The sequence below is a fragment of the Pipistrellus hanaki genome (assembly GCF_964339955.1).
Source record: "Pipistrellus hanaki genome assembly, chromosome: 1".
Classification (NCBI taxonomy): Eukaryota; Metazoa; Chordata; class Mammalia; order Chiroptera; family Vespertilionidae; genus Pipistrellus; species Pipistrellus hanaki.
This window is the reverse complement of record NC_140503.1, coordinates 203,831,859-203,852,129: the sequence shown is the minus strand read 5'-3', so window position 1 is coordinate 203,852,129 and position 20,271 is coordinate 203,831,859. Positions and strand designations below refer to the sequence as shown.

The 20,271-nt window shown below is 44.3% G+C and overlaps 1 protein-coding gene across 1 annotated transcript in view; it reads right to left on the bottom strand.

Annotated features, from left to right (window-relative positions):
- The window catches only part of PROM1 (prominin 1), an 89,172-nt gene that overhangs the window by 28,408 nt on the left and 40,493 nt on the right, over window positions 1-20,271 (bottom strand). Inside the window, exons 5-10 of the mRNA XM_084896826.1 lie at window positions 12,434-12,554; window positions 9,069-9,132; window positions 8,071-8,160; window positions 7,344-7,561; window positions 3,697-3,771; window positions 2,339-2,402 (exon numbers count right to left, since the gene is read on the bottom strand). Of these exons, the coding sequence (XP_084752952.1) occupies window positions 2,339-2,402; window positions 3,697-3,771; window positions 7,344-7,561; window positions 8,071-8,160; window positions 9,069-9,132; window positions 12,434-12,554 (632 nt within the window). The remainder of the gene's footprint in view (window positions 1-2,338; window positions 2,403-3,696; window positions 3,772-7,343; window positions 7,562-8,070; window positions 8,161-9,068; window positions 9,133-12,433; window positions 12,555-20,271) is intronic.

Sequence of the window (20,271 nt, the reverse complement as noted above, 5' to 3'; positions counted from 1 at the left end):
TGCTGAACAAGGGACTCCAGGAGGTATTTTTGTTAAATTTTTGTGTGGCTCATGTGAGACTTGTCAAAGCCCATCTGTTTTGCTACGTGCAAAAAGCAAGACTATCCCCGGTGGTCAAACAGCCCTCGTTCACCTCCATCCTCATCTTTCAGAGAGAGGAGGCTAAGTTCTAGCTTTCTGGGAAGTGTCCCTAAGGACAGGTCCAGGATAAAGGCCACCTGGGATGCAGGGGGTGCCCTGACCCCGCATGCGCACAAGATGTGCTGAGAACAGACACGCCACTTGACATCCTGATCCTGCCATCTCCGCAGCAGCCGAGACAAGGTGCACAGTTCTCTCTCCAGGCTGCCTGGGTCTCCTGGTGAATTCTGGGTAGATGGAAGCATGGTCCAAAATGGAACTACATCAAAGTGGTGGGAACCTTTTCCAAAGTGTGCTGCTCACAGCTGTCACTGCACATGGCTCAATGCCAACGGCTTGCATTCGAAAGGCCCTGGGATCCTCGGCGAGGTGACTCTGTGGGCCTCCTTCTTACCCCTGGGATTTCTGGGAGTCTGACAGGTGAGATCTGTGGACTCCCCCTCCCCTATGGATGGTTCCTTAAACTAAGAAGTGGGCCCCAGTCTGCCTCCCAAGCTGTCCTGCCCTGTCACACAGCACAGCTCCCCAGCCTGTGAGCTCCAGTGCCCTCACTTAGCAAATACCTCCTTTAGGCCTCAGAAGTTGCTTCCTTCAGGAATCCTCCTGTCTGCCTTGCTCCACCCCACGGACCTTAATGTGTCTAAGAGTGTGATACACGGCACCTGGACACATGCCCGGCCGAAGAGACAGCCTTAGTCAACCTCCCATCTCAGAGCCCAGCAGAACCTGGCACACAGTAGGTGCTTAAAAGGTGTGTGCAGGACAGGTCCAAATGGTCAAACCAGGGGAGCTGAGAGTTTCTATTTGTTTTGGAAATAGCAACAAGAAAAGGAGCAGTTACTACTCCAGCTGACCGAGTGGCGCTCGCCAGGACCTGGGAAAACTCTGGCTTTTGTTTAGGCGACGATGGTGTGTGCAATGGGCCTCTCTCATGCACTCCACGCACCGCGCTTTGCCAGACTTACAGGGGAGGCCGCACGGATTGGCAGAAGAGGTCCAGGAAGGGGAGGCAAGGAAAGGAAACAGAGATCGGTAAGTACGTGGCCATCAGAAGTATGGCACTTGTCAGCCTTCGGATGCTGGCATAGCAAAGTGTGACTTTGTCTTTAATATTCGAGTATTTTTAGGCAGAATCTTAGACTGAACAAAAGAAAACACACAGGGCATCCAAAGCACCGTGTAGTGGGGGCAAAAAAAAAATTTTTTTTTAAACCACAAGTCTAAATGGGTTGAAAGAATATTATTAGAAGAAAAAAAAAAATCAAGTACCTCTAACACAATATTTCAAACCACTTGGTCAACAGATAAAAAGAAGCACCAAGAAAATGATTTGTTTAGAAAAGAAGATGGTTGGCCCGCCCAATGTGGCTCAGTGGTTGAACAACGACCCTTGAGCCAGGAGGTCACAGTTCCATTCCAGGTCAGGGCTCATGCCCGGGTTGTGGGCTCGATCCCCAGTAGGGAGTGTGCAGGAGGCAGCCGATCAATGATTCTCTCTCATCGTTGATGTTTCTACTCTCTATTCCTCTCCCTTTCTCTCTCTGAAATCAATAAAAAAATACATTTAAAAATAAAAGAGAAGATAGTCTCACACGGCTTCAGAGATGTCTCCTCTTAGCAAATAACCCAGGTTTATGCCTACCCTAACCTCTATACAACGTGATTCAATCATTCACAACCAGTAGAATTTGCTCAACCTTAGTCTGTCTCTCTAAACTGTGAGCAACCTTCAGAACCTATAGTACCATTACGTCAGCATCAAAAGACAGAAAAACATCTTCAAAGACAAAATAAATCCTTATACATAGTATTCCAAAAAATATATAAATTTTAAGTTCCTTTAGGAAATATAATAATCTACAGTTTTCCCCCAGTGATAACAATCAGAATGTGACTCCAAGCTTTGACTGCTGGTGGCTCTGACAGCTTACCCTGAGGGCTTATCACTGCAGTGCGGCCCTCAGCCAGGCAGCTTCCCGCCAGCAGGGGGCGATGTCAATCTGTGCTCATAGGATTATTATTTTTTTTAAATCAATGTCAATTGTGAATGTGGCACCATCAAAAACCTCTGATATTCCTTTAGTTTTCTAAGTCTTACAGAGAGGGAAAGAGAACAATGGAATTCTCAGATTTCTTTGTGCAAATCACCCATTGCTTAACAAGGAGAGATACAAAATTATTTCAGTCTGTGACTCACCTACTCTTATGTCCTTGGTTTGGTTTTGCACTCTCTCAGGTATATTATTAATGGAGGTATAGCCCTAAAAAAAAAAAAAAAAAAAAAAAAAAAGTTCAAAATAAATTGATGTGCATAGTAAGTAGAACAGGAGGGACCCGGGACTCATTTAGCATAGAGCAGAAAAGCAAAACACAGATGTAACATTTCCCTTAAGGTGGAAATCATCATTAAGTGGCCATTAAAAGTCTCAAAAAATTCCCTGTAGAGGGGACTTGCTTCTAACTTGAAGATCATACTAAAAGTTTCTAACTTTTCACCTTTGACTCATGTTAAAAGTTTATATGTATCTTCACTATATCTCTCAAGTGGGGATAATTCTGCCCTTCGCATCCATATGCTGAGGTTAGGAAACTCTGATCCATACAATGGACCATGTGCAGGTGCAGATTCATAGATAACCCATATCTATGCATTTCTACAATAGCATCTTCTTTTCCAATTGCATGAAATTGGGGCTCTAGGCTCACAGAAAACAATAATTCCCTAAAGCCCAGCTTCTGGAGAATACACATTGTAGTGAGGAAAACAACAAAAAAACAAAACAAAACAAAACAAAGATAGCCTTGCCCAGCCAGGTCACTTGGAGGCTAAATCCATGGCAGGAAAAAGTCCTTATTTCCCAAGTCACTCAAGGAAATATCCAGCCTCTTCCCTGGCAGGGGCTTGACTTGTGTTTCTGTGTATTAGCTGCTGTGTGTCGCCACCTGGCTGGGAACACTGCAGCGATTGTAACCTGTCCTGAATGCAAGGTCTGCATCCCCCTACAATGAAAATGCCAAAATCCCATCCCCGGAGTGATAGCATTAGGAGGTGGACCTCTGGGGGTGATGAAGTCAGGAGAGTGAAACCCCATGCATGAGGTTGGGGCCCTTATATAAGAGGGCGCTCCCTGCCAGGTGAGGAGAAGGACCAGGTGACAAGGACCCAGTGAGAATTGACTGCCTGCCACCTGGACAGGGGTCTCTCACCGGATCCCGGACATGCTGGCATCCTGATGGCAGAATTCCCACCACTGAAACTGGGAGAAATACTTCAGTGTCTGCCGTGAACAGCCTCCCAGCCTATGCTACTCTTTGATGGCAGTGCAGGTCCACATTGTAAACTTGGCAAGGTTTATGGTGTTCCCAGGTTCCACTGCAGCCCATCAGCAATAATGGCATAAAACAACATCCCAACTGCCTCCTCAGGGGTGACCAAGCTGCCCTGCTCACCCTTCTTGGCAATCCCGCTCCAAACCTCCCTGCTTTTCTGCTGTTACTTGTGTACGCATTAGTCTACTCTTTAAAGTAGGCTACCATGTTTCCCGGATAACATACCATTTTGACCAGGCTGGATAGATTTGTCTGGAGAACAACATTAATGCGATCAATTTCTGGTCTCATCAACTGGAGCTGAAATATGTAAAACAAAACATAAGGCAAGGTGGTGACCCTCCAAATCTCTTGTCATCTTCTATCCACGTTCCAGGGCTTCTATATTGTAGGGTATGACCTATATTTCTTGGGAACACCGAATACTGGGTGGGGAAAACACATTTTGCTTAGGATAGCTTGTAGAGAGCACTAGTTTTGGATGGGGCAGGTCTCCTGCCTCAGGAGAAATTGAACATGGACTGAATAGGTGTGACCTCAATTTCAGGTAGTAAATATTGTTGAATAAACAACCTTTTCAAAAACACATTTGAAAGTAATACAGTCCGTGGTTCTCTTGGTGCATGGCTGGGATGTATTTTTCATTTTATATCATGCATGGACTTAAAGGGTCCTGTGACTTACCAATACCGAGACAAATGTCCCATGCCTCCCGACACCGTATACCGGGGACACGGTTTCGCTTTTGTGCTATCTTGACAAGTGCACAAACTTTAAATTGAATCACGAGGGACCATCAGACAAACATAAATTGAAGGTCATTCTATGTAATAACTGCCTGTAGTCTTAAAAAATGTCAATGTAGTCCTAGCTGGTTTGGCTCAGTGGATAGAGCATTGTCCTTCGGACTGAAGGATCCCGGGTTCACTTCCAGTCAAGGGCACATGCCTGATTGCAGGCTGATCCCCAGTAGGGGGTGTGCAGGAGGCAGCCAATCAATGATTCTCTCTCATCACTGATGTTTCTGTCTCTCTCTCTCTCTCTCTCTCTCTCTCTCTCTCTCTCTCTCTCTCTCTCCTTCTCCCTTCCTCTCTGAAATCAATATAAATATATATTTTTTAAAATGTCCATGTCATGAGAAAAAGATAGACTCAGACACTGTCTCAGATTGAAGAAACTAAAGAAACTTGAAAACCAAAACCACATGTGATCCTAGACTGAACTGAATGAGAAGAAAAAAAAAAAAAGGCATTTTGAGAAAAATTGGCAAAATCTGAATATATACTGTGGGTTAGATGTTAGGAGTAGGTCAATTATATATGGCCTCACGCTGATAACGGTATTATTTACTATGTAAGGTCAGGAAATATTTAGGGGTAAAAGGGGATAATGCCTGCAACTTTCCTGCAAAAGACTGAGAAAAGAACAAAATGCCTATCATTTTATGCATACATATGACAATATACCTAGACAGATGATAGATACATCTATACTACTAATAAAAGGGTAATATGCTAATTAGACCAGGAGACCAGACATCTTCCTACCATCCGACTTCCTTCCGGACAAAGCCATAGTGGTGGGGGCCGAGGCAGAAGTAGTTAGTGGTGATCAGGCCAGCAGGGGAGTGCAGTTGGGGGCCATGAGGCTGGCAGGGGAAGGCAGTTGGGGGCCATGAGGCTGGCATGGGAGCGGTTAGGCAGCAATCCAGCTGTTAGGCAGGCAAGTGGTTAGGAGCCAGTGGTCCCGGATTGTGAGAGGGGTACAGGTTTAGGTCCCATCTCTGTGGGGGCAGTCAGACATCCCCTGAGGGGTCTCAGATTGGAGAGGGTGGAGGCTGTAAGGTATCCTCACAACTCCAGTTCATGAATTTCATGCACTGGGACTCTAGTAAGTAGATAAGTGGATAAAATAATATGATCAAGCAAATGGAAGCAAATATGGTGGATCTGGGTAAAGGGTATAGACAGGGTTCCTGGATGCAAAATTTCTGCATGTTTGAAAATTTGCCAGAATATGTCCACCAATTGGATCTGAAATATCATGGCTGACATGTACACTAAGGAACTGTTTGACATTGAAATTGGGACTCAAAGGAACTGTAGGCCCAGAAAGGAACCCACTACGGACTGATTCATTTGCCTCTCAGCATAACCATTATGGCTTGTCTCATTTTTGGTTCTTATAAAAGTATTTCTTTATCACATGATCTCACGCATCTAGGGGAAATAAGGAACAACATAAACTGATAAACAAAAACAGACCCAGAGACAGAGAAGCAGTGATCAGACTGTCAAACCTCAGAGGGAAGGTAGGGGAGAATGGGGGTAAGGGGAAGAAATCAACCAAAGGACTTGTGTGCATTCATATAAGCCTAACAGTGGTAATGGACAATAGGGGAATGGGGGCATACGTGGGGAGAGGTTTGGGATGGGAATGGGGGAATGAGGAAAATTTTGTGATACCATAATCAACAAAGAAATTAGACAAAATAAATAAATAATTTAAAAGAATTACCAGAATAAAACATTACCCAAAAAGGACTCAATTTAAGTGCCAGTGCAGATCGTGAGCTCTAAAAGACTGTTTGATGATGATGAAAGTGACTGTAGTAGCTACAAAGACACAGATGCTGGATGTGAAGTAAAACTGATGCATGAAATAGGAAAATGTGAAAAATGCAGCTAAATTAAAATACTGATTTATGCCAATGTGGTGTGTATTGATGTCACTATCTCCATAAAGAAAAGACCATGAGCAGATATTATTATTTTATCTGTATCCCAGAACTTTATAAATTCAAGATGCTCCAAATATTTTACCTAATCTTTTCTTTGGAAATAAGAGAAATTACTTTATATTTAGGCACATCATCCCAAAATACAGTTTAGCTTTTAAAGGTTTTTAAAAAAATGCATTCTGGACAAGTGCTGGTGAGGATGTGGAGAAAAAGGAACCCTCATGCACTGCTGGTGGGAATGCAGACTTGATGCAGCCACTATGGAAGAAAATATGGAGTTTCCTCAAAAAATTAAAAATTGAATTCCCATTTGACCCAGTGATCCCACTTCTAGGAATATATCCTAAGAAACTAGAAACACCAATCAGAAACAATATATGCACTCCTATGTTCATAGCAGCACAATTTACAACAGCTAAGATTTGGAAACAGCCTAAGTGTCCATCAGCAGATGAGTGGATTAAAAGGCTGTGGTACATCTACACAATGGAATAGTAGAGGTAAAAAAGGAATTCTTACCATTTGCAACAGCATGGATGGAACTGAAGAACATTATGCTAAGCAAAATAAGCCAGTCAGAGAAAGATATTTATCACATGATCTCACTCATTGGTGGGATATAATGAACAACATAAACTGGTGAACAAAAATAGAGCCAGGGTCAAAGAAGCCCAAGAGGGAAGGCCAGGGGTGAGAGATCAACCAAAGGACTTGTATGCATACTGATGAGCATAACCAATGGACACAGACAGTAGGAGAGTGAGGGCATGTGCTGGAGTGTAGGAGCAGCTAGGGAGAGGTCAATGGGGGGAAATGAGACTTATGTAATACTTTAAACAATAAGTAATTTTTTAAAATGCATTCTGCTTCCTTTACTTTCTTTCTTTTCTTTTCTTTTCTTTCTTTTTTTTTTTTTTTTAAGTTGAGTCCATTTTGCTGTTTTGTCCAATTGGATAACTCTCAAGAAGAGGCTTCCTACTACTTCTCCCCCCACTGCGGCCATTCCAGTGGTGATCAGGTGCTGGGAAGGCGGACAGAGCCCAGGCACTGTGCACCGGGGCTAGCACCCACGCGGAGTCCTGCCCAGCTGCCCAGATACTCTGCCCCACACGCGACGATGTCACCCCCTCACCAGGTCCAGGTTGATGTTGCTATCCAGCTGGCCCAGAGTCATTCTGATGGAATTGCACTTGGCACTCACGGAGGATAGGTTGCAAATGGGGTCCTTGAGGGACCGTTCCATGTTGCTTTTCACCTGATGCAGGTTTTTGTAGATCCCTTCCATCCCATTCTTCAACTCCCATAAGACTTGCTCCACGAGCAAAAGGAGTACACTGGTTTCTTGGATCTCTGTGGGAACACAGTCTGCTTCAGGGCAGAGGCACCCACAGGCTGCTGCCCATCTACAGCTGCCCATCTACACTTCCCATTTACAGATCTCAGGAGTGCTCCCAGGATCCCATGTCCCCCCTCTCCCCACCCCTGGGGGAACCTGCCACTGCTGGCTCCTCTGCCAGCCCCTGCAACCAGCTCAGCCTTCCTGCTTGGGGAACTCGATGGGGACATCTGGGTGTGGCAGTAACCCCCGGACAGGACATGGCAACCTTAGGAAAAGGTGTTGCTGCCCCAGCATCACCAGGCCTTGAAGAGGCCAGCCCAGCTCCAGCCGACCTGGCTCAGTGGTTAAGTATTGACCTTTGAACCAGGAGGTCATGGTTCAATTCCCGGTCAGGGCATATGCCTGGGTTGCAGGCTCGATCCCCAGTGTGGGACATGCAGGAGGCAGTCGATCGATGATTCTCTCTCATCATTGATGTTTCTATGTTCACTCCATCACTTCTGCCTGTCACAGCACTCACCGTTTGCCATGGCCTTGATGTCATCAAGAACGAGGAGCGCATGAGGTCTTAGCTGTTCCTGAATGTTGCCTCCTAGCAATGTCTTAATATCTAAATGTAAAACAGGCATAAGGGAATGTGAGGGGTGCCCCGTGTCCTTCCTGCCCGGGTCCCACTCCTGCTCTAAGGTTGTGCCTAGAGAATCGCCTTTGGTCTCTCCCACCGTGAAATTCCACTCTTATTCTAGACCTGGGTTGGGTGTTGAGTCTTTTCAAAGCCCTGCACCTACTGTGACCCCGTGAGAAACGAATGGGCAGAGACTCAGCATTTCGCGACCCTAGGACCATGGCCTTCATCATCTTGAGCTGCGAGTGCTGGTGGCCCTGAGACCAGGGTCCCTCAACCATGGCACCACTGCCACGAGGGGCTGCCTAATTCTTTGCTGAGGGGGCTGCTTGTCCTGTGCATGGTGGGATTTGTAGTGGCATCTTTGGAATCTACCAACAGAGGCCAGTACCCCTGCCAACCCCCCTCACCCAGCTGGACAACCAGAAATGTCCCTGGATGTTGCCAAACATGGCCAGGGGGCACACAGGCTGAGAACTGCTGCACAAGGCTTCATGGGAGCTGACTGGGGGCACACAGGGAGGAGCAGTCCCCTTCCCCCCACTCCCCTACGGCTTCCAAAGCCCCCTGGCTTCTCTGGGGCCTATTTGTGTCTTCAACAAAGAACCTGACAGAGACCACTCCTCCTGCTCATGGGCCATGGGGGACAGCCCCTGTGACTATAAGGAAATCAAAGCATTCTCACCATGAAGGCTAGGTTTCCATCCTGAGCAACACACTGCACACTGGCACTAACTCTAGGCAAGGACTTTCCTGTTTTCCCTCTTTTTGCACAGAAATGGTAGAAATAGCATCGTTCACCTGCGTCTGCGTTTTAGGGGAGATGGCCGTCACAACCTCCAGCCAAAACAAGCCCACACGAAAAACTCGAGGCAACTGGCAAAGCCACTTACTGTCCAGATCTGAGAAGGCCCTTTTCTTTGTAGTGGCGAACTGGTCAAGCACATAGTTCAATTGCTAAAAATAAATAAATAAATAAATAAATAAATAAATAAATAAATAAATAGAATACAGACGGTGTGTTCTAGAATTGTACATTTGAAATCTCTATACTTTTATTAAACCAGGCCGCCCCAATAAATTCAGTAAAAAGAAATAAAACAACATGAAACTGTCTCATCTGAAGTCCAAAGCCACACTAAAAAAGAGACCTAACATACAAAAAGTATCCCCAATCTGGCGGGTGTGGCTCAGTGGTTGTGCATCAACCTATGAACCAGGTCACAGGGGCTTGTAGGAGGCACCCAATCAATGATTCTCTCTCATTATGGATGTTCCTATCTCTCTCTCTCCCTCTCCTTTCCTCTCTGAAATGAACAAAAATATTTTTAAAAATATCTTGAACCAGAACATTTTAAAATATATATATATTTTATTGATTTTTTTTTTTTATAGAGAGGAAGAGAGAAGGATAGAGAGTTAGAAATATCATTGATCAACTGCCTCTTGTACACCCCGCAACCAAGGTACATGCCTTGAACGGAATGAAACCTGGGACCTTTCAGTCTGCAAGCCAAACCGGTTTCAGCTTGAACCAGAACATTTTAAAAAAGGAAGTAGGTTCTTGGAGATGTTTACATTTTCTGACACCCCAATTTCTTAACAACACCCCACAGTGTGTTGGCTTAAGAAACAAGATTCCTGTCGAAACCGGTTTGACTCAGTGGTAGAGCGTCGGTCTGTGGACTGAAGGGTCCCAGGTTCGATTCCGGTCAAGGGCATGTACATTGGTTGCGGGCACATCCCCGGAAGGGGATGTGCAGGAGGCAGCTGGTCGATGTTTCTCTCTCGTCAATGTTTCTGGCTCTCTATCCCTCTCTCCTCTTCTCTGTGAAAAATCAATAAAATATATTTAAAAAACAAACAAACAAAAAAACATGATTCCTTATTTCTCAGGATGCTGGGCAGTGGCTCTGTGGTTGGCTGGGGGGAGTCGGCGTGGCTGGGACACGGGGGCCACTCCCTTCCCGTGGCCTCTCTTTCCCAAGGGTCCAACCTGGGTGTTTTCACTGTGGTCCGGGCAGTGAGAGAACAGGGCTGGAGGCTCAGGGCCGTGGGAAGCTTATGCCTGACACTAGCACAAGGTCACCTCTGTCTGTCTGCCGAGTTCTTTTGGTCAAAGCAAGTCACGGAGGCAGCCGGGTTCAATGGGTATGAACAGTCTCGCCTCTGGAAGGGAGGGATGGCAGAGAATCTGGGGCCACCACACACCTGCCATACCAAGGCCCCTGTATCCAGGCCTGGGCCTGAGCTGCCTATGGGGGCTGCTTGCTCTGCCGTCTAGGTGTCCTGTGGCCTCCCTGCCCCCTCCCCCCATGCTGCTGTGTTCAGTAACTGCCGCTGACCTCCTCAGTGAAAATGTGGCTGCTTTTAACTTTCCATTCCTCTGGCTGCCGGAGTAAGGGTAAGTAAGTATCTCGTTTCTCAGGGCCAGGCGTGCTTCCTCTACAAAATGACTACATGCATTGTCTGCTCTGTTTTTTTAAGCCTTCTTTAAAGCTCTTCGTGTATTTTTAAAAATATATATATTTTATTGATTTTTTACAGAGAGGAAGGGAGAGAGAGAGAGTTAGAAACATCGATCAGCTGCCTCTTGCACACCTCCTACTGGGGATGTGCCCGCAACCAAGGTACATGCCCTTGACCGGAATCAAACCCGGGACCCTTCAGTCCGCAGGCCGATGCTCTATCCACTGAGCCAAACCGGTTTCGGCTCTTCATGTATTCTGAACTAGACACACTTCCCCAAAAGTCCTAACAATTCACTAGCCTCTCACGTTTCTGAAAGCAACCCCAACGCACACCAGCCACGACTGCTACGCATCGAATGTTGCCAACATTTTAGGAAAAAAGGGTTCCCTCTGGAGTCTTGAGAGTGACAGGTGAAAATGTTATGAAATTTTATTCACAGATTGTGGAAACGAAACACTTCCCTCTGTGTAATGCTGACAAGCGACGGGTAAAATTAGCCTCTCTCATCTCCATATGTAAAAGTGCCTTTTAGTTCCAGCCACATATTTAAAAACTGGTACACTAACGGGTGTGCTTTGCAGGCTGCGCTGCAGGCGAAGAACGCGTGCTGTGTGCGGACACCGTGGGTTCCTCAGGCTCCTGGGCCAAACCCAATGTGCACACGCTTCTCTCCAGCGGGGACCCTGAGCTCAGCGCCGGGTTTGGGGCTGATGCCTGCTCGGACATCTAGTACATCAATGCTCTGAATAGGCAAGTCATCAATGTGTTACTGACACATAGAAAAAAGGTGCTGCGGAAACCGGTTTGGTTCAGTGGATAGAGCGTCAGCCTGCGGACTGAAAGGTCCCAGGTTGGGTTCCGATCAAGGGCATGTGCCTTGGTTGCAGGCTCATCCCCAGTAGGAGGTGTGCAAGAGGCAGCTCTCATCAATATTTCTAACTCTCTATCCCTTTCTCTTCCTCTTGATAAAAAAATCAATAAAATTAAAAAAAGAAATAAAGAAAAATGGTGTCTTCAGGCATCATGTTCCCGGTCCCCAAAGACAATGTGTGTGTGTGTGTGTGTGTGTGTGTGTGTGTGTGTGTGTGTGCAGGTGCACATGTGGGCCCACTACCTAATCTATGTAGATATTAGTAAGTGGATGTTTATAAAGAACAAAGCTTTCATGACAAAGGTAACTTTGTCCAAAACAGTGGAGAGTTAACTACACTGTTAACTGCCAAAAAGTGAAGGGTAATGGCACCCAAAGATTTTTTCCTATAAAAAAAAAAACAACTCATGAGACCCTTAGAATGGATAAGCACTTTTATGAGGTGTACCACTGGTATATTTTATGATACCTTAATAAAATGACTTCAATTTTGAAATCATGCTTTTGACCTGTTTTAGACATCACATGCTGGGCATTTATTTCTTCCTCTACAACAGTGTTTCCCAAACTTTTGACATATGTGCACCCCTTCTATAATTTTCGTAACGCTGAGTACCCCTCGTCCTCATGAGGACGTAGAATTAGGCGCAGCTAAGCACGGTGCAGTGCATATCCCCACCAAACTCCGGTGCAACGCGTACCCCCACCAGACTCTTCCCGTACCCCCGGGGGTACGTGTACCACACTTTGGGAAATACTGCTCTACAGCATTGAGAGATGGCACCTGTCTATTTGACTCGTGGGCTTCCAGAAGGCCTGAGTGAGATTCCCCATGGACACAGGAACTCCGAAAGACCCCAAACACCCAACGTCTGGGGATACACAGATGGGGGGGAGGAGGGAGTAGGCTCTTACCGGTTCAGTCTGGTTCAGGAAAGTCCTCAGGTCTCTGAAATTGCTGTCGGCCAGGCTATAGGTCTTTTTGGTGTGAGTCGTGAGGTAGTTGTTTGCCACGAAACCACAGATGACGCCGATGCTGTGGGGAAAGCACAGGAGAAGGAGGAGCATTTCCGGCGCCTGCAGCGGGTGGCCAGGTGCAGGTAGCACACTGACGGGGAGCGGCAGGGCCCCACAGGGACAGGGCCCTCCTTCCCAGGCAACCCCGCCCTCCACTGCTGTAGTCTCGGGCCCTGATCTCCTGATCCACCCACCACCACCACCACCATCCCCATCCCCATCACATGGGTGGCAGACAGGACCCCATCTGCTCAGGGAAGACACAGAGCCAGGTCAGATGCATGTTCGGGTCAGTAGTGAATCAAATAAATGGAACAATGTTCATGATAAACTGTGAGGGAAACAGTAACTGACCAAGGGTACAAGGCATCAGCGTGTACAATAGTTGTGTTCCATACGGATGTGATTGCAGGTACACACCCTCCCGTGCAGCTCACACACACACACATACACACACACACACACACACACCTCTGCTCCCCCAAAGAAGACTATCAGGCAAAATACCAAAATGGTAAGACTGCTTTGGGCTTTCTATCAGTTGTGGTTTCTCTAATTGTCTCTGTTAGTTTGTTTTTTGAAAAATATATTTTATTGATTTTTTACAGAGAGGAAGGGAGAGGGACAGAGAGTCAGAAACATATTGATGAGAGAGAATCATCAATCAGTTGCCTCCTGCACATCTTCTACTGGGGATGTGCCTGCAACCCAGGTACATGCCCTTGACCGGAATCGAACCCAGGACCTTTCAATCCGCAGTTTTTGTATTGTCTAGGTCAGTGGTCGGCAAACTCATTAGTCACCAGAGCCAAATAAATATCAACAGCACAATGATTGAAATTTCTTTGGAGAGCCAAATTTTTTAAACTTAAACTTCTTCTAACACCACTTCCTCAAAATAGACTCGCCCAGGCCGTGCTATTTTGTGGAAGAGCCACACTCAAGAGGCCAAAGAGCCGCAGTTTGCCGAGCACGGGTCTAGGCTGAAAAGAAGCTTGAGTCACTTTAGCCATTCAATGCTGTACAAAAGCTGTGAACAATGACCATGCCACAACACACCATTTTACAGAAAGCACAGAGCCATGCAGAGTGATGCTGCTTAAAGCCATGGTTCTATTTGGGGAGAGGTAGATAATGATGTAACTGGTGTGTTCACTTCATAGAAACTCACGAATATGCGTTTATGTCAGGAACACTGTTCATCATGGAAAATATACTTCAATAAAGACTTTCAAAAACACTATCCAAAAAGGCTCCTCAACATGAAAATACAACACATTTTTCAAGCCAAAAAATGGCCTACATTCAATCATTCTCGGGGCTTTTAATGTTGACTAGTTACTAACAATCTCCTGACTTAAATTAACTTGACCAGTTTGTTTTTATGTCAAAGCCTTAGTGAGAACATGGAAATGTGACATTTAAAAATGGCTAATTGCCGAGGCTTTGCTGAACTTAACCACTAGGTGACAGTAAAGAATTACATAACAATATACCAATCTACCTACAGAAGTCAGTAACAAAACTGTTAAATTTGCAACCATTCAAAATAGAAGGTAAGGACAGAACAAAGTCTTGATAGAACAGAGTTTTGCAAATAACAAGCAAACTCTGAGAAGAAAATTCTGATGCAGAATATCAATATCCTGGGTCTGCACCAAAAGCAATGTCTCCGGCTTTATGCATTCATATATTTACAGGTAGGGTGGCCAGGTATCTATTTTTGCATCAAAAGTTCTGTGTTCCCAGGGGACCTCTCAGTCTTGGGGAAATGGAGACAGTCATTCACCCAATTTACAGTCATCATTCATTCCAAGGGGCATCTGTTCATCACCAGTCTCACTTAAAACATTTCCTGATAGCAGTATCACACAGGAGCATGAGGTTTTCCAAACTAACCCAAAAAAGCCTACAACGCACAATATTGAACAATATTTCTCAGGTTTACCGAGTCCCAGTAGAATGTGTACAAGAGTAGAAACAAGACTTTGCCACTATTATCATTAACTCTTACTGTGTGAACTAGAGAAACCACTCTCCTTCTGTGAGCTTCAGTTGGTATCACAAAATTGAAAATTAGGTAATTGCTTGTCAAGAGAGAGAGGTTTTGATGTCTACAAATTTTAAGTGTGGGATCGTGCTGATGGTAATCTTTAAACACACACACACACACACACACACACACACACACACACACACTAGAGGCCCGGTGCATGAAAATTCATGCACTGGGGGTGCGGGCAGGGGGCCCTCAGCCCAGCCTGTGCCCTCTCGGGGGATTGGGCCTAAGCTGGCAGTCAGATATCCTTCTCACAATCTGGAAGCCCTCAGGGGATGCCCACCTGCTGGCTTAAGTCTGCTCCCTGCCATTAGTTGGACATCTTTAGTGTTGCTGTAGAGGCGGGCGGGACTCCGCCAGCACTGCTGCACTGACCAGCCATGAGTAGGCTTCTGGCTGAGTGGCACTCCTCATATGGAAGCACACTGACCACCGGGGGAAGCTCCTGCATTGAGCATCTTCTCCCTAGTGGTCAGTGTGCATCATAGCAACTAGTCATTCTGGTTGTTCTGCTGTTAGGATCAATTTGCATATTACCCTTTTATTTTATAGGATATAGGATATATATGTATATATATATTTATTCTAGAGGCCCAATACATGAAATTCGTGAAAGGGGCTAGGTCCTCACAGCTGCAGCGGCTTGCTTCCGTAGCTTTGTCCGGAAGGTCATTCGAAAGGATGTCTGGAAGGTCGTTCGGCTGTCCAGGCTAATTAGCATATTACACTTTTATTATTATAGCTCTATTTATTCAGTGCCATTTGGAATGCCCACCTTATCATCCATTTCTGTCAATCTCAAGTCTGCACTGGTATTTATGAGACCTACTTAATACCAAAGCAATAACAGTTAAGTGGTGCGCTCATGCCAAATAAAGTCAAATGACCCAAAACAATGACTTTGGAGCTGCGTGGACGGAAGGGGAGAACAAGTTGAGTCATAACACTGCATTTGGAGCTTTACTTATCAGGCCAAATCCCAAACATCCATGATAAGTCAGGGTCATCACCTACATACACCCGCCCACGACATGATCTCCTGCCGGGGCCCGGGCTGTCTCTCCCCAGCATGTCCAAATCATGTGCCATCCATCATGCTCCAGACCCATCGTGCCATATAACAAGTCAAAGAGGACTTGAGGAACAATAGCAAGTCCAAGTCCTCTTCTTGGTTTTCACTGTCCCCTCCCACCCATGGAACCTGGAACTCCCAGAGGGCTCTTCTGAAATTCTGATGGTGTTTCTCACTTCATACTCCAGTTTGTCTTTATTTATACCTGTGCTTAATCTCTCTAAAAGGAGATGAAAACTGCTTTGTCAATTTTACATACCATGCGGGTCTCTGACCTGGGATGGGTGCTCAGTGAAGGTGGTTTTAGAGACTGGACTTTGTTTCATTTTGGTCCATTTAGAAGACTGGCCATAGGTCTGGAGTGTCCAAGTCAGAAACTGTCTTTGATCCTTTATTGAATAAACGCCTTTACTTACAAGGTCATCAGTCGGTAAAACGAGTTGCAGTATGACACTGCATTTCAGTGCAGCATGCAGTATTTCAAAAGACCCACATTTCTGCTGACCGATTATGGATCCAATTAAAATGAAAGCATTGGTCATTTTTTTGTAAACCTGTATTAAACAGAACTCTGGAATAGAATTCAGCAAATTTCAAGGCTGATTTTTAGACCCATGCCACGTTGTAAATTTTACATTTAAATTAAGCATGGAAAATTCAGATGCCTACCTGGGCAGGCAGGAAGCAGGAAGGCAAGGATTGTGGCAGAGACCTTGGGGAGCTAAGAGTGGGAAGTGGGGATGGGGCAGCTGCCCCGCGGCCCTATCATGTGCCCCCAACTTGGCAGATCTTCCCCAAAATGTAGAAATCTGCATTATTATGTAAAAATCTCCCATTTTAAATATTAGCAACCATTCAAAGAAAAAAGAAACTTTACATACCAGGAAAAAACAACTGGTTTCCATTTGTAATCTCTAATTTGAAACTTCTATCTAAACACAAAGCTATCAAAGCATGCACTTTTTTATGCAGTACAATAAAATCTCTTGAAATATTTAACAGAAGATAGACAAGCTACTTTTTGTGGCAAATTAGCATTATATCTTCTGAATTTTGTAATGGACAGGCCAATGTTGTCACATATACACTTTTAAAGAGTAAGGCCACACCTTTGAAACTCTTGGTAATTTTTTTTCTACCAATTTCTACTGGCTTAATGAAATTAGCCAATGAAAGCCAAGTCAATGTTTTCAGTCTGTAACTGATCTCTTATGTTTTAAAGATAATTATTAAATTTAAAATGTAAATAACTAGCCTTCTCGTTCACGTTAAGAAAAATCTTGAGGCTTTCAGACATGCTAGTTCAATTTCTTTTCTGGAATGGAACCTCGTGGCCTCCAAGCCGGGAACTGACAGTCACATCCTTATGAAAAATGAACTGTGAAAAACAGCCATCTTCCTGAGAGTGACTGGGATTCCATTTTCACCACGGTCATTGGCAAGAGCTGGTTTGTCACACTCAGAAACTTAGGCAGGTACTGGAGAAATACAGTCCTCGGTGCTTCTTTTGGTGGCCTATAACCTTTCTTGAAATTCTGAAAAATGCAGGGATGACAAGAACCAGGGAAAGAAAGAAGGGGAAACTTGGCTTTGTCTGCAGCGAGGCACATCTGCTTAAACAGTTTGCAGCAAGAGGTGGAAATTCCATCTCTGGCCGATGGTCACACAGACTTACGTAAACACATGTCCGCGGGTATGGCATTCTAGCCTGCCTTTGTAAAAACTCACACACAGGGAGAAGCTCACTACATATATCCCATAGTACTAGGGGTTCCTGCTCCTTGACACCTATCCCTTTCTCAATTAAAAAGGAAAAAAATACCTATTTTTTTTTTTTTTTAATAAGAAAAGGGTGGATGATTGCCGAAACCAGTGTGGCTCAATGGATAGAGCGTCGGCCTGAGGACTGAAAGGTCTCAGGTTCGATTCCGGACAAAGGCATGTACTTTGGTTGTGGGCACATTCCCAGTAGGGGGTGTGCAGGAGGCAGCTGATCAATGTTTCTCTCTCACCGATGTTTCTAACCCTCTATCCCTCTCTCTTCCTCTCTGTAAAAAATCAATTATATATACATATATATATATATATATATATATATATATATATATATTTTTTTTTTTTTTTCCAAGGGTGGATGAAAAATTACAGCACTCAAGACTAGTGTACAAACCAACTCCATTTTTAATTGTAACACTTCCTATAGAGACACAAAATGGAATTGAACCTGATAAAAGGCAAGTGAATGACCATACTGGGGTTTCTGAATTTAAAAAAAAAAAAATCTCATATAAAGATTAATTATCAGCAGTACCCATCTCTGCTGAGTTCATGTTCTTTTCTGCCTCCGACTTTTGTTTACACGCCTTCCCCTCTTATCTCATCGTCTGCTGTTGGGGTGTATTTCCCTCTCCTTCCTACCTAATCAAAATGCAGAAATTGTCCTGTTCCCCTGGTCTCCAGCTTCTGGGATAACTTTGATTACTTATAAATAACACATAGCCATTATTCAACTCATGTTATGAAGAGACTTGCAAACTAAAAGGGGTTTTAAAAGTTAAGACATCAAGATAGCTTTTTTAGATGTAAACATTAAAGGCAAAGAAGATTAAACTTCTAGTCTGTACTTTATTAAACAAAACTATCTCAAATACTGCTTTTCTATTTATAATTCATCTACAAGTTCAATGCGTTCTGTGAAATAAAAGTTTTTAAAATGTCACTTAGCCTCAAGTAATTGGGGCTTCCTGGAATCTCGTTTCTCAAACTTAATTCATCCCAGAAGGCGGTTCAAGAAGCCATTTGTTTGAACTCCGAATCATTTCTTCACCCGATTAGGAATAATGTAAATGTAATTAATCCGTTCCAGATCCCCAAATGATTCCCTGTTTTAACCTTTTTTATATACAGTGCATGACTAATGTACTGTGTAAGCTACAAATGTACACTTCTTTTTTGAAATGTACTGAACCACCCCCTACTAGCAGTAACTGAATTTTTCATACATCACTGTCTCAGAAATACTACTGCGCTATTACCTGCTAACTGCTGTTTTTTTATCCAATCAGCAACAGTTATTCTACCGTGTTTCCCCAAAAATAAGACATCCTCCGAAAATAAGACCTAGCGCATGGAAAGATAAGACATCCCCTGAAAATAAGAACTAGCGCAACTTTGGGAGAAAAAAATTAATATAAGACACTGTCTTATTTTCGGGGAAACAGGGTACCTATTCAACTGCCTGGGATTGTTGTTTTGTGAGCACCTTCACACCCTTAGCAACATTAGCACTCTTTATATTTTAAAATTATACCAATCATGGATTAGCAAAAACTAACAAAAACCTTCTCTCCTTTGTTTGTTTTCAAACAAATATGAAAGCGTTGCCAGGTTGGAAGCTGAAGTTTTGGTTGGCAACCAAGGCATGTTTTTGGTGAACAACTAGGTTGAGAACCAAATTGTTCGAGATGGGGGATATTCGAGAACGGATGTTTGACTGTATTTGATTTCTGTGGCTGGCAGGCTGGTTGGATGAATGAGGAAGTGTGAATGACACAGAGCACTTTTCTCAGCTGAGGAATCTGATTGAAACTCTTAACAAACGTCACCACCCTAAAATAAAAACAGAATACTTCAGATCTGCTGGTCAGTTTGAAAACTTTCAGCAGTACAAACCACAGAAGAAACATCCTAAATTGCGACGTTGTGCTCCAGACTTCAAGAGAGGGTAGCAGCTTACTTGCAAATTTAAGAAAGTAGATATATTGTTAGAAAGTTAATCCCATTTTCCAACTGCAAAATTCAGGGAGCAGGCCCATCCTTTAAGATCTCCTTGGACATCCCAATCAACAGGCAAATCCTCGCTCTGCTTCTTGCAGGCTGCCTGCCTTCTCTTAAATAGCTATTTAAGAGAAGGGAGGTGACTCAGTGGTTGAGCATGGACCTAAGAACCAGGAGGTCACAATTCGATTCCCAGTCAGGGCACATGCTTGGTTTGCGGGCTCAATTCCCAGTAGGAAGTGTGCAGGAGGCAGCTAATGATTCTCTCTCATCATTAATGTTTCTCTCTCTCTCTCTCTCTCTCTCTCTCTCTCTCTCTCTCTCTCTCCCTTCTCTCTCTCTTTCTCTCTCTCTCTCTCCTCTCTCTCTCTCTTTCTCTCCTCTCTTCTTCTCTGAAATCAATAAAAACTTTGTTTTAAGAGGTAAAAAAGGGGAGGGCACCTTTCTAGGAGGTACCGTATTTTTCGGACCATAAGACGCACTTTTTCCCCCCCCAGAAGTGGGGGGAAAAAGTCCCTGCGTCTTATGGTCCAAATATAGCCTACACATATACTGTAAAAAAAAAGTTTTTTTACTTGCCCGGCTCTGTGTGGTCTCTGTGTGCTTCCCTGGCTCTAAAATGGTTCTAAATGCTGCTGTTTACTTTACAGGGTTGATTACATGTGTTTATGACTGTGATGTTGGGTTTTAATGCACATAAAATATTTTAGGACACTATTTGTTTCAGAATCTTTTTTTCTTCATTTCCCTTCTCTAAAAACTGGTGCGTCTTATGGTCCAAAAAATACGGTAAATGCTTCCTGCAGTCTAAGGTTCATCAGAATGTCT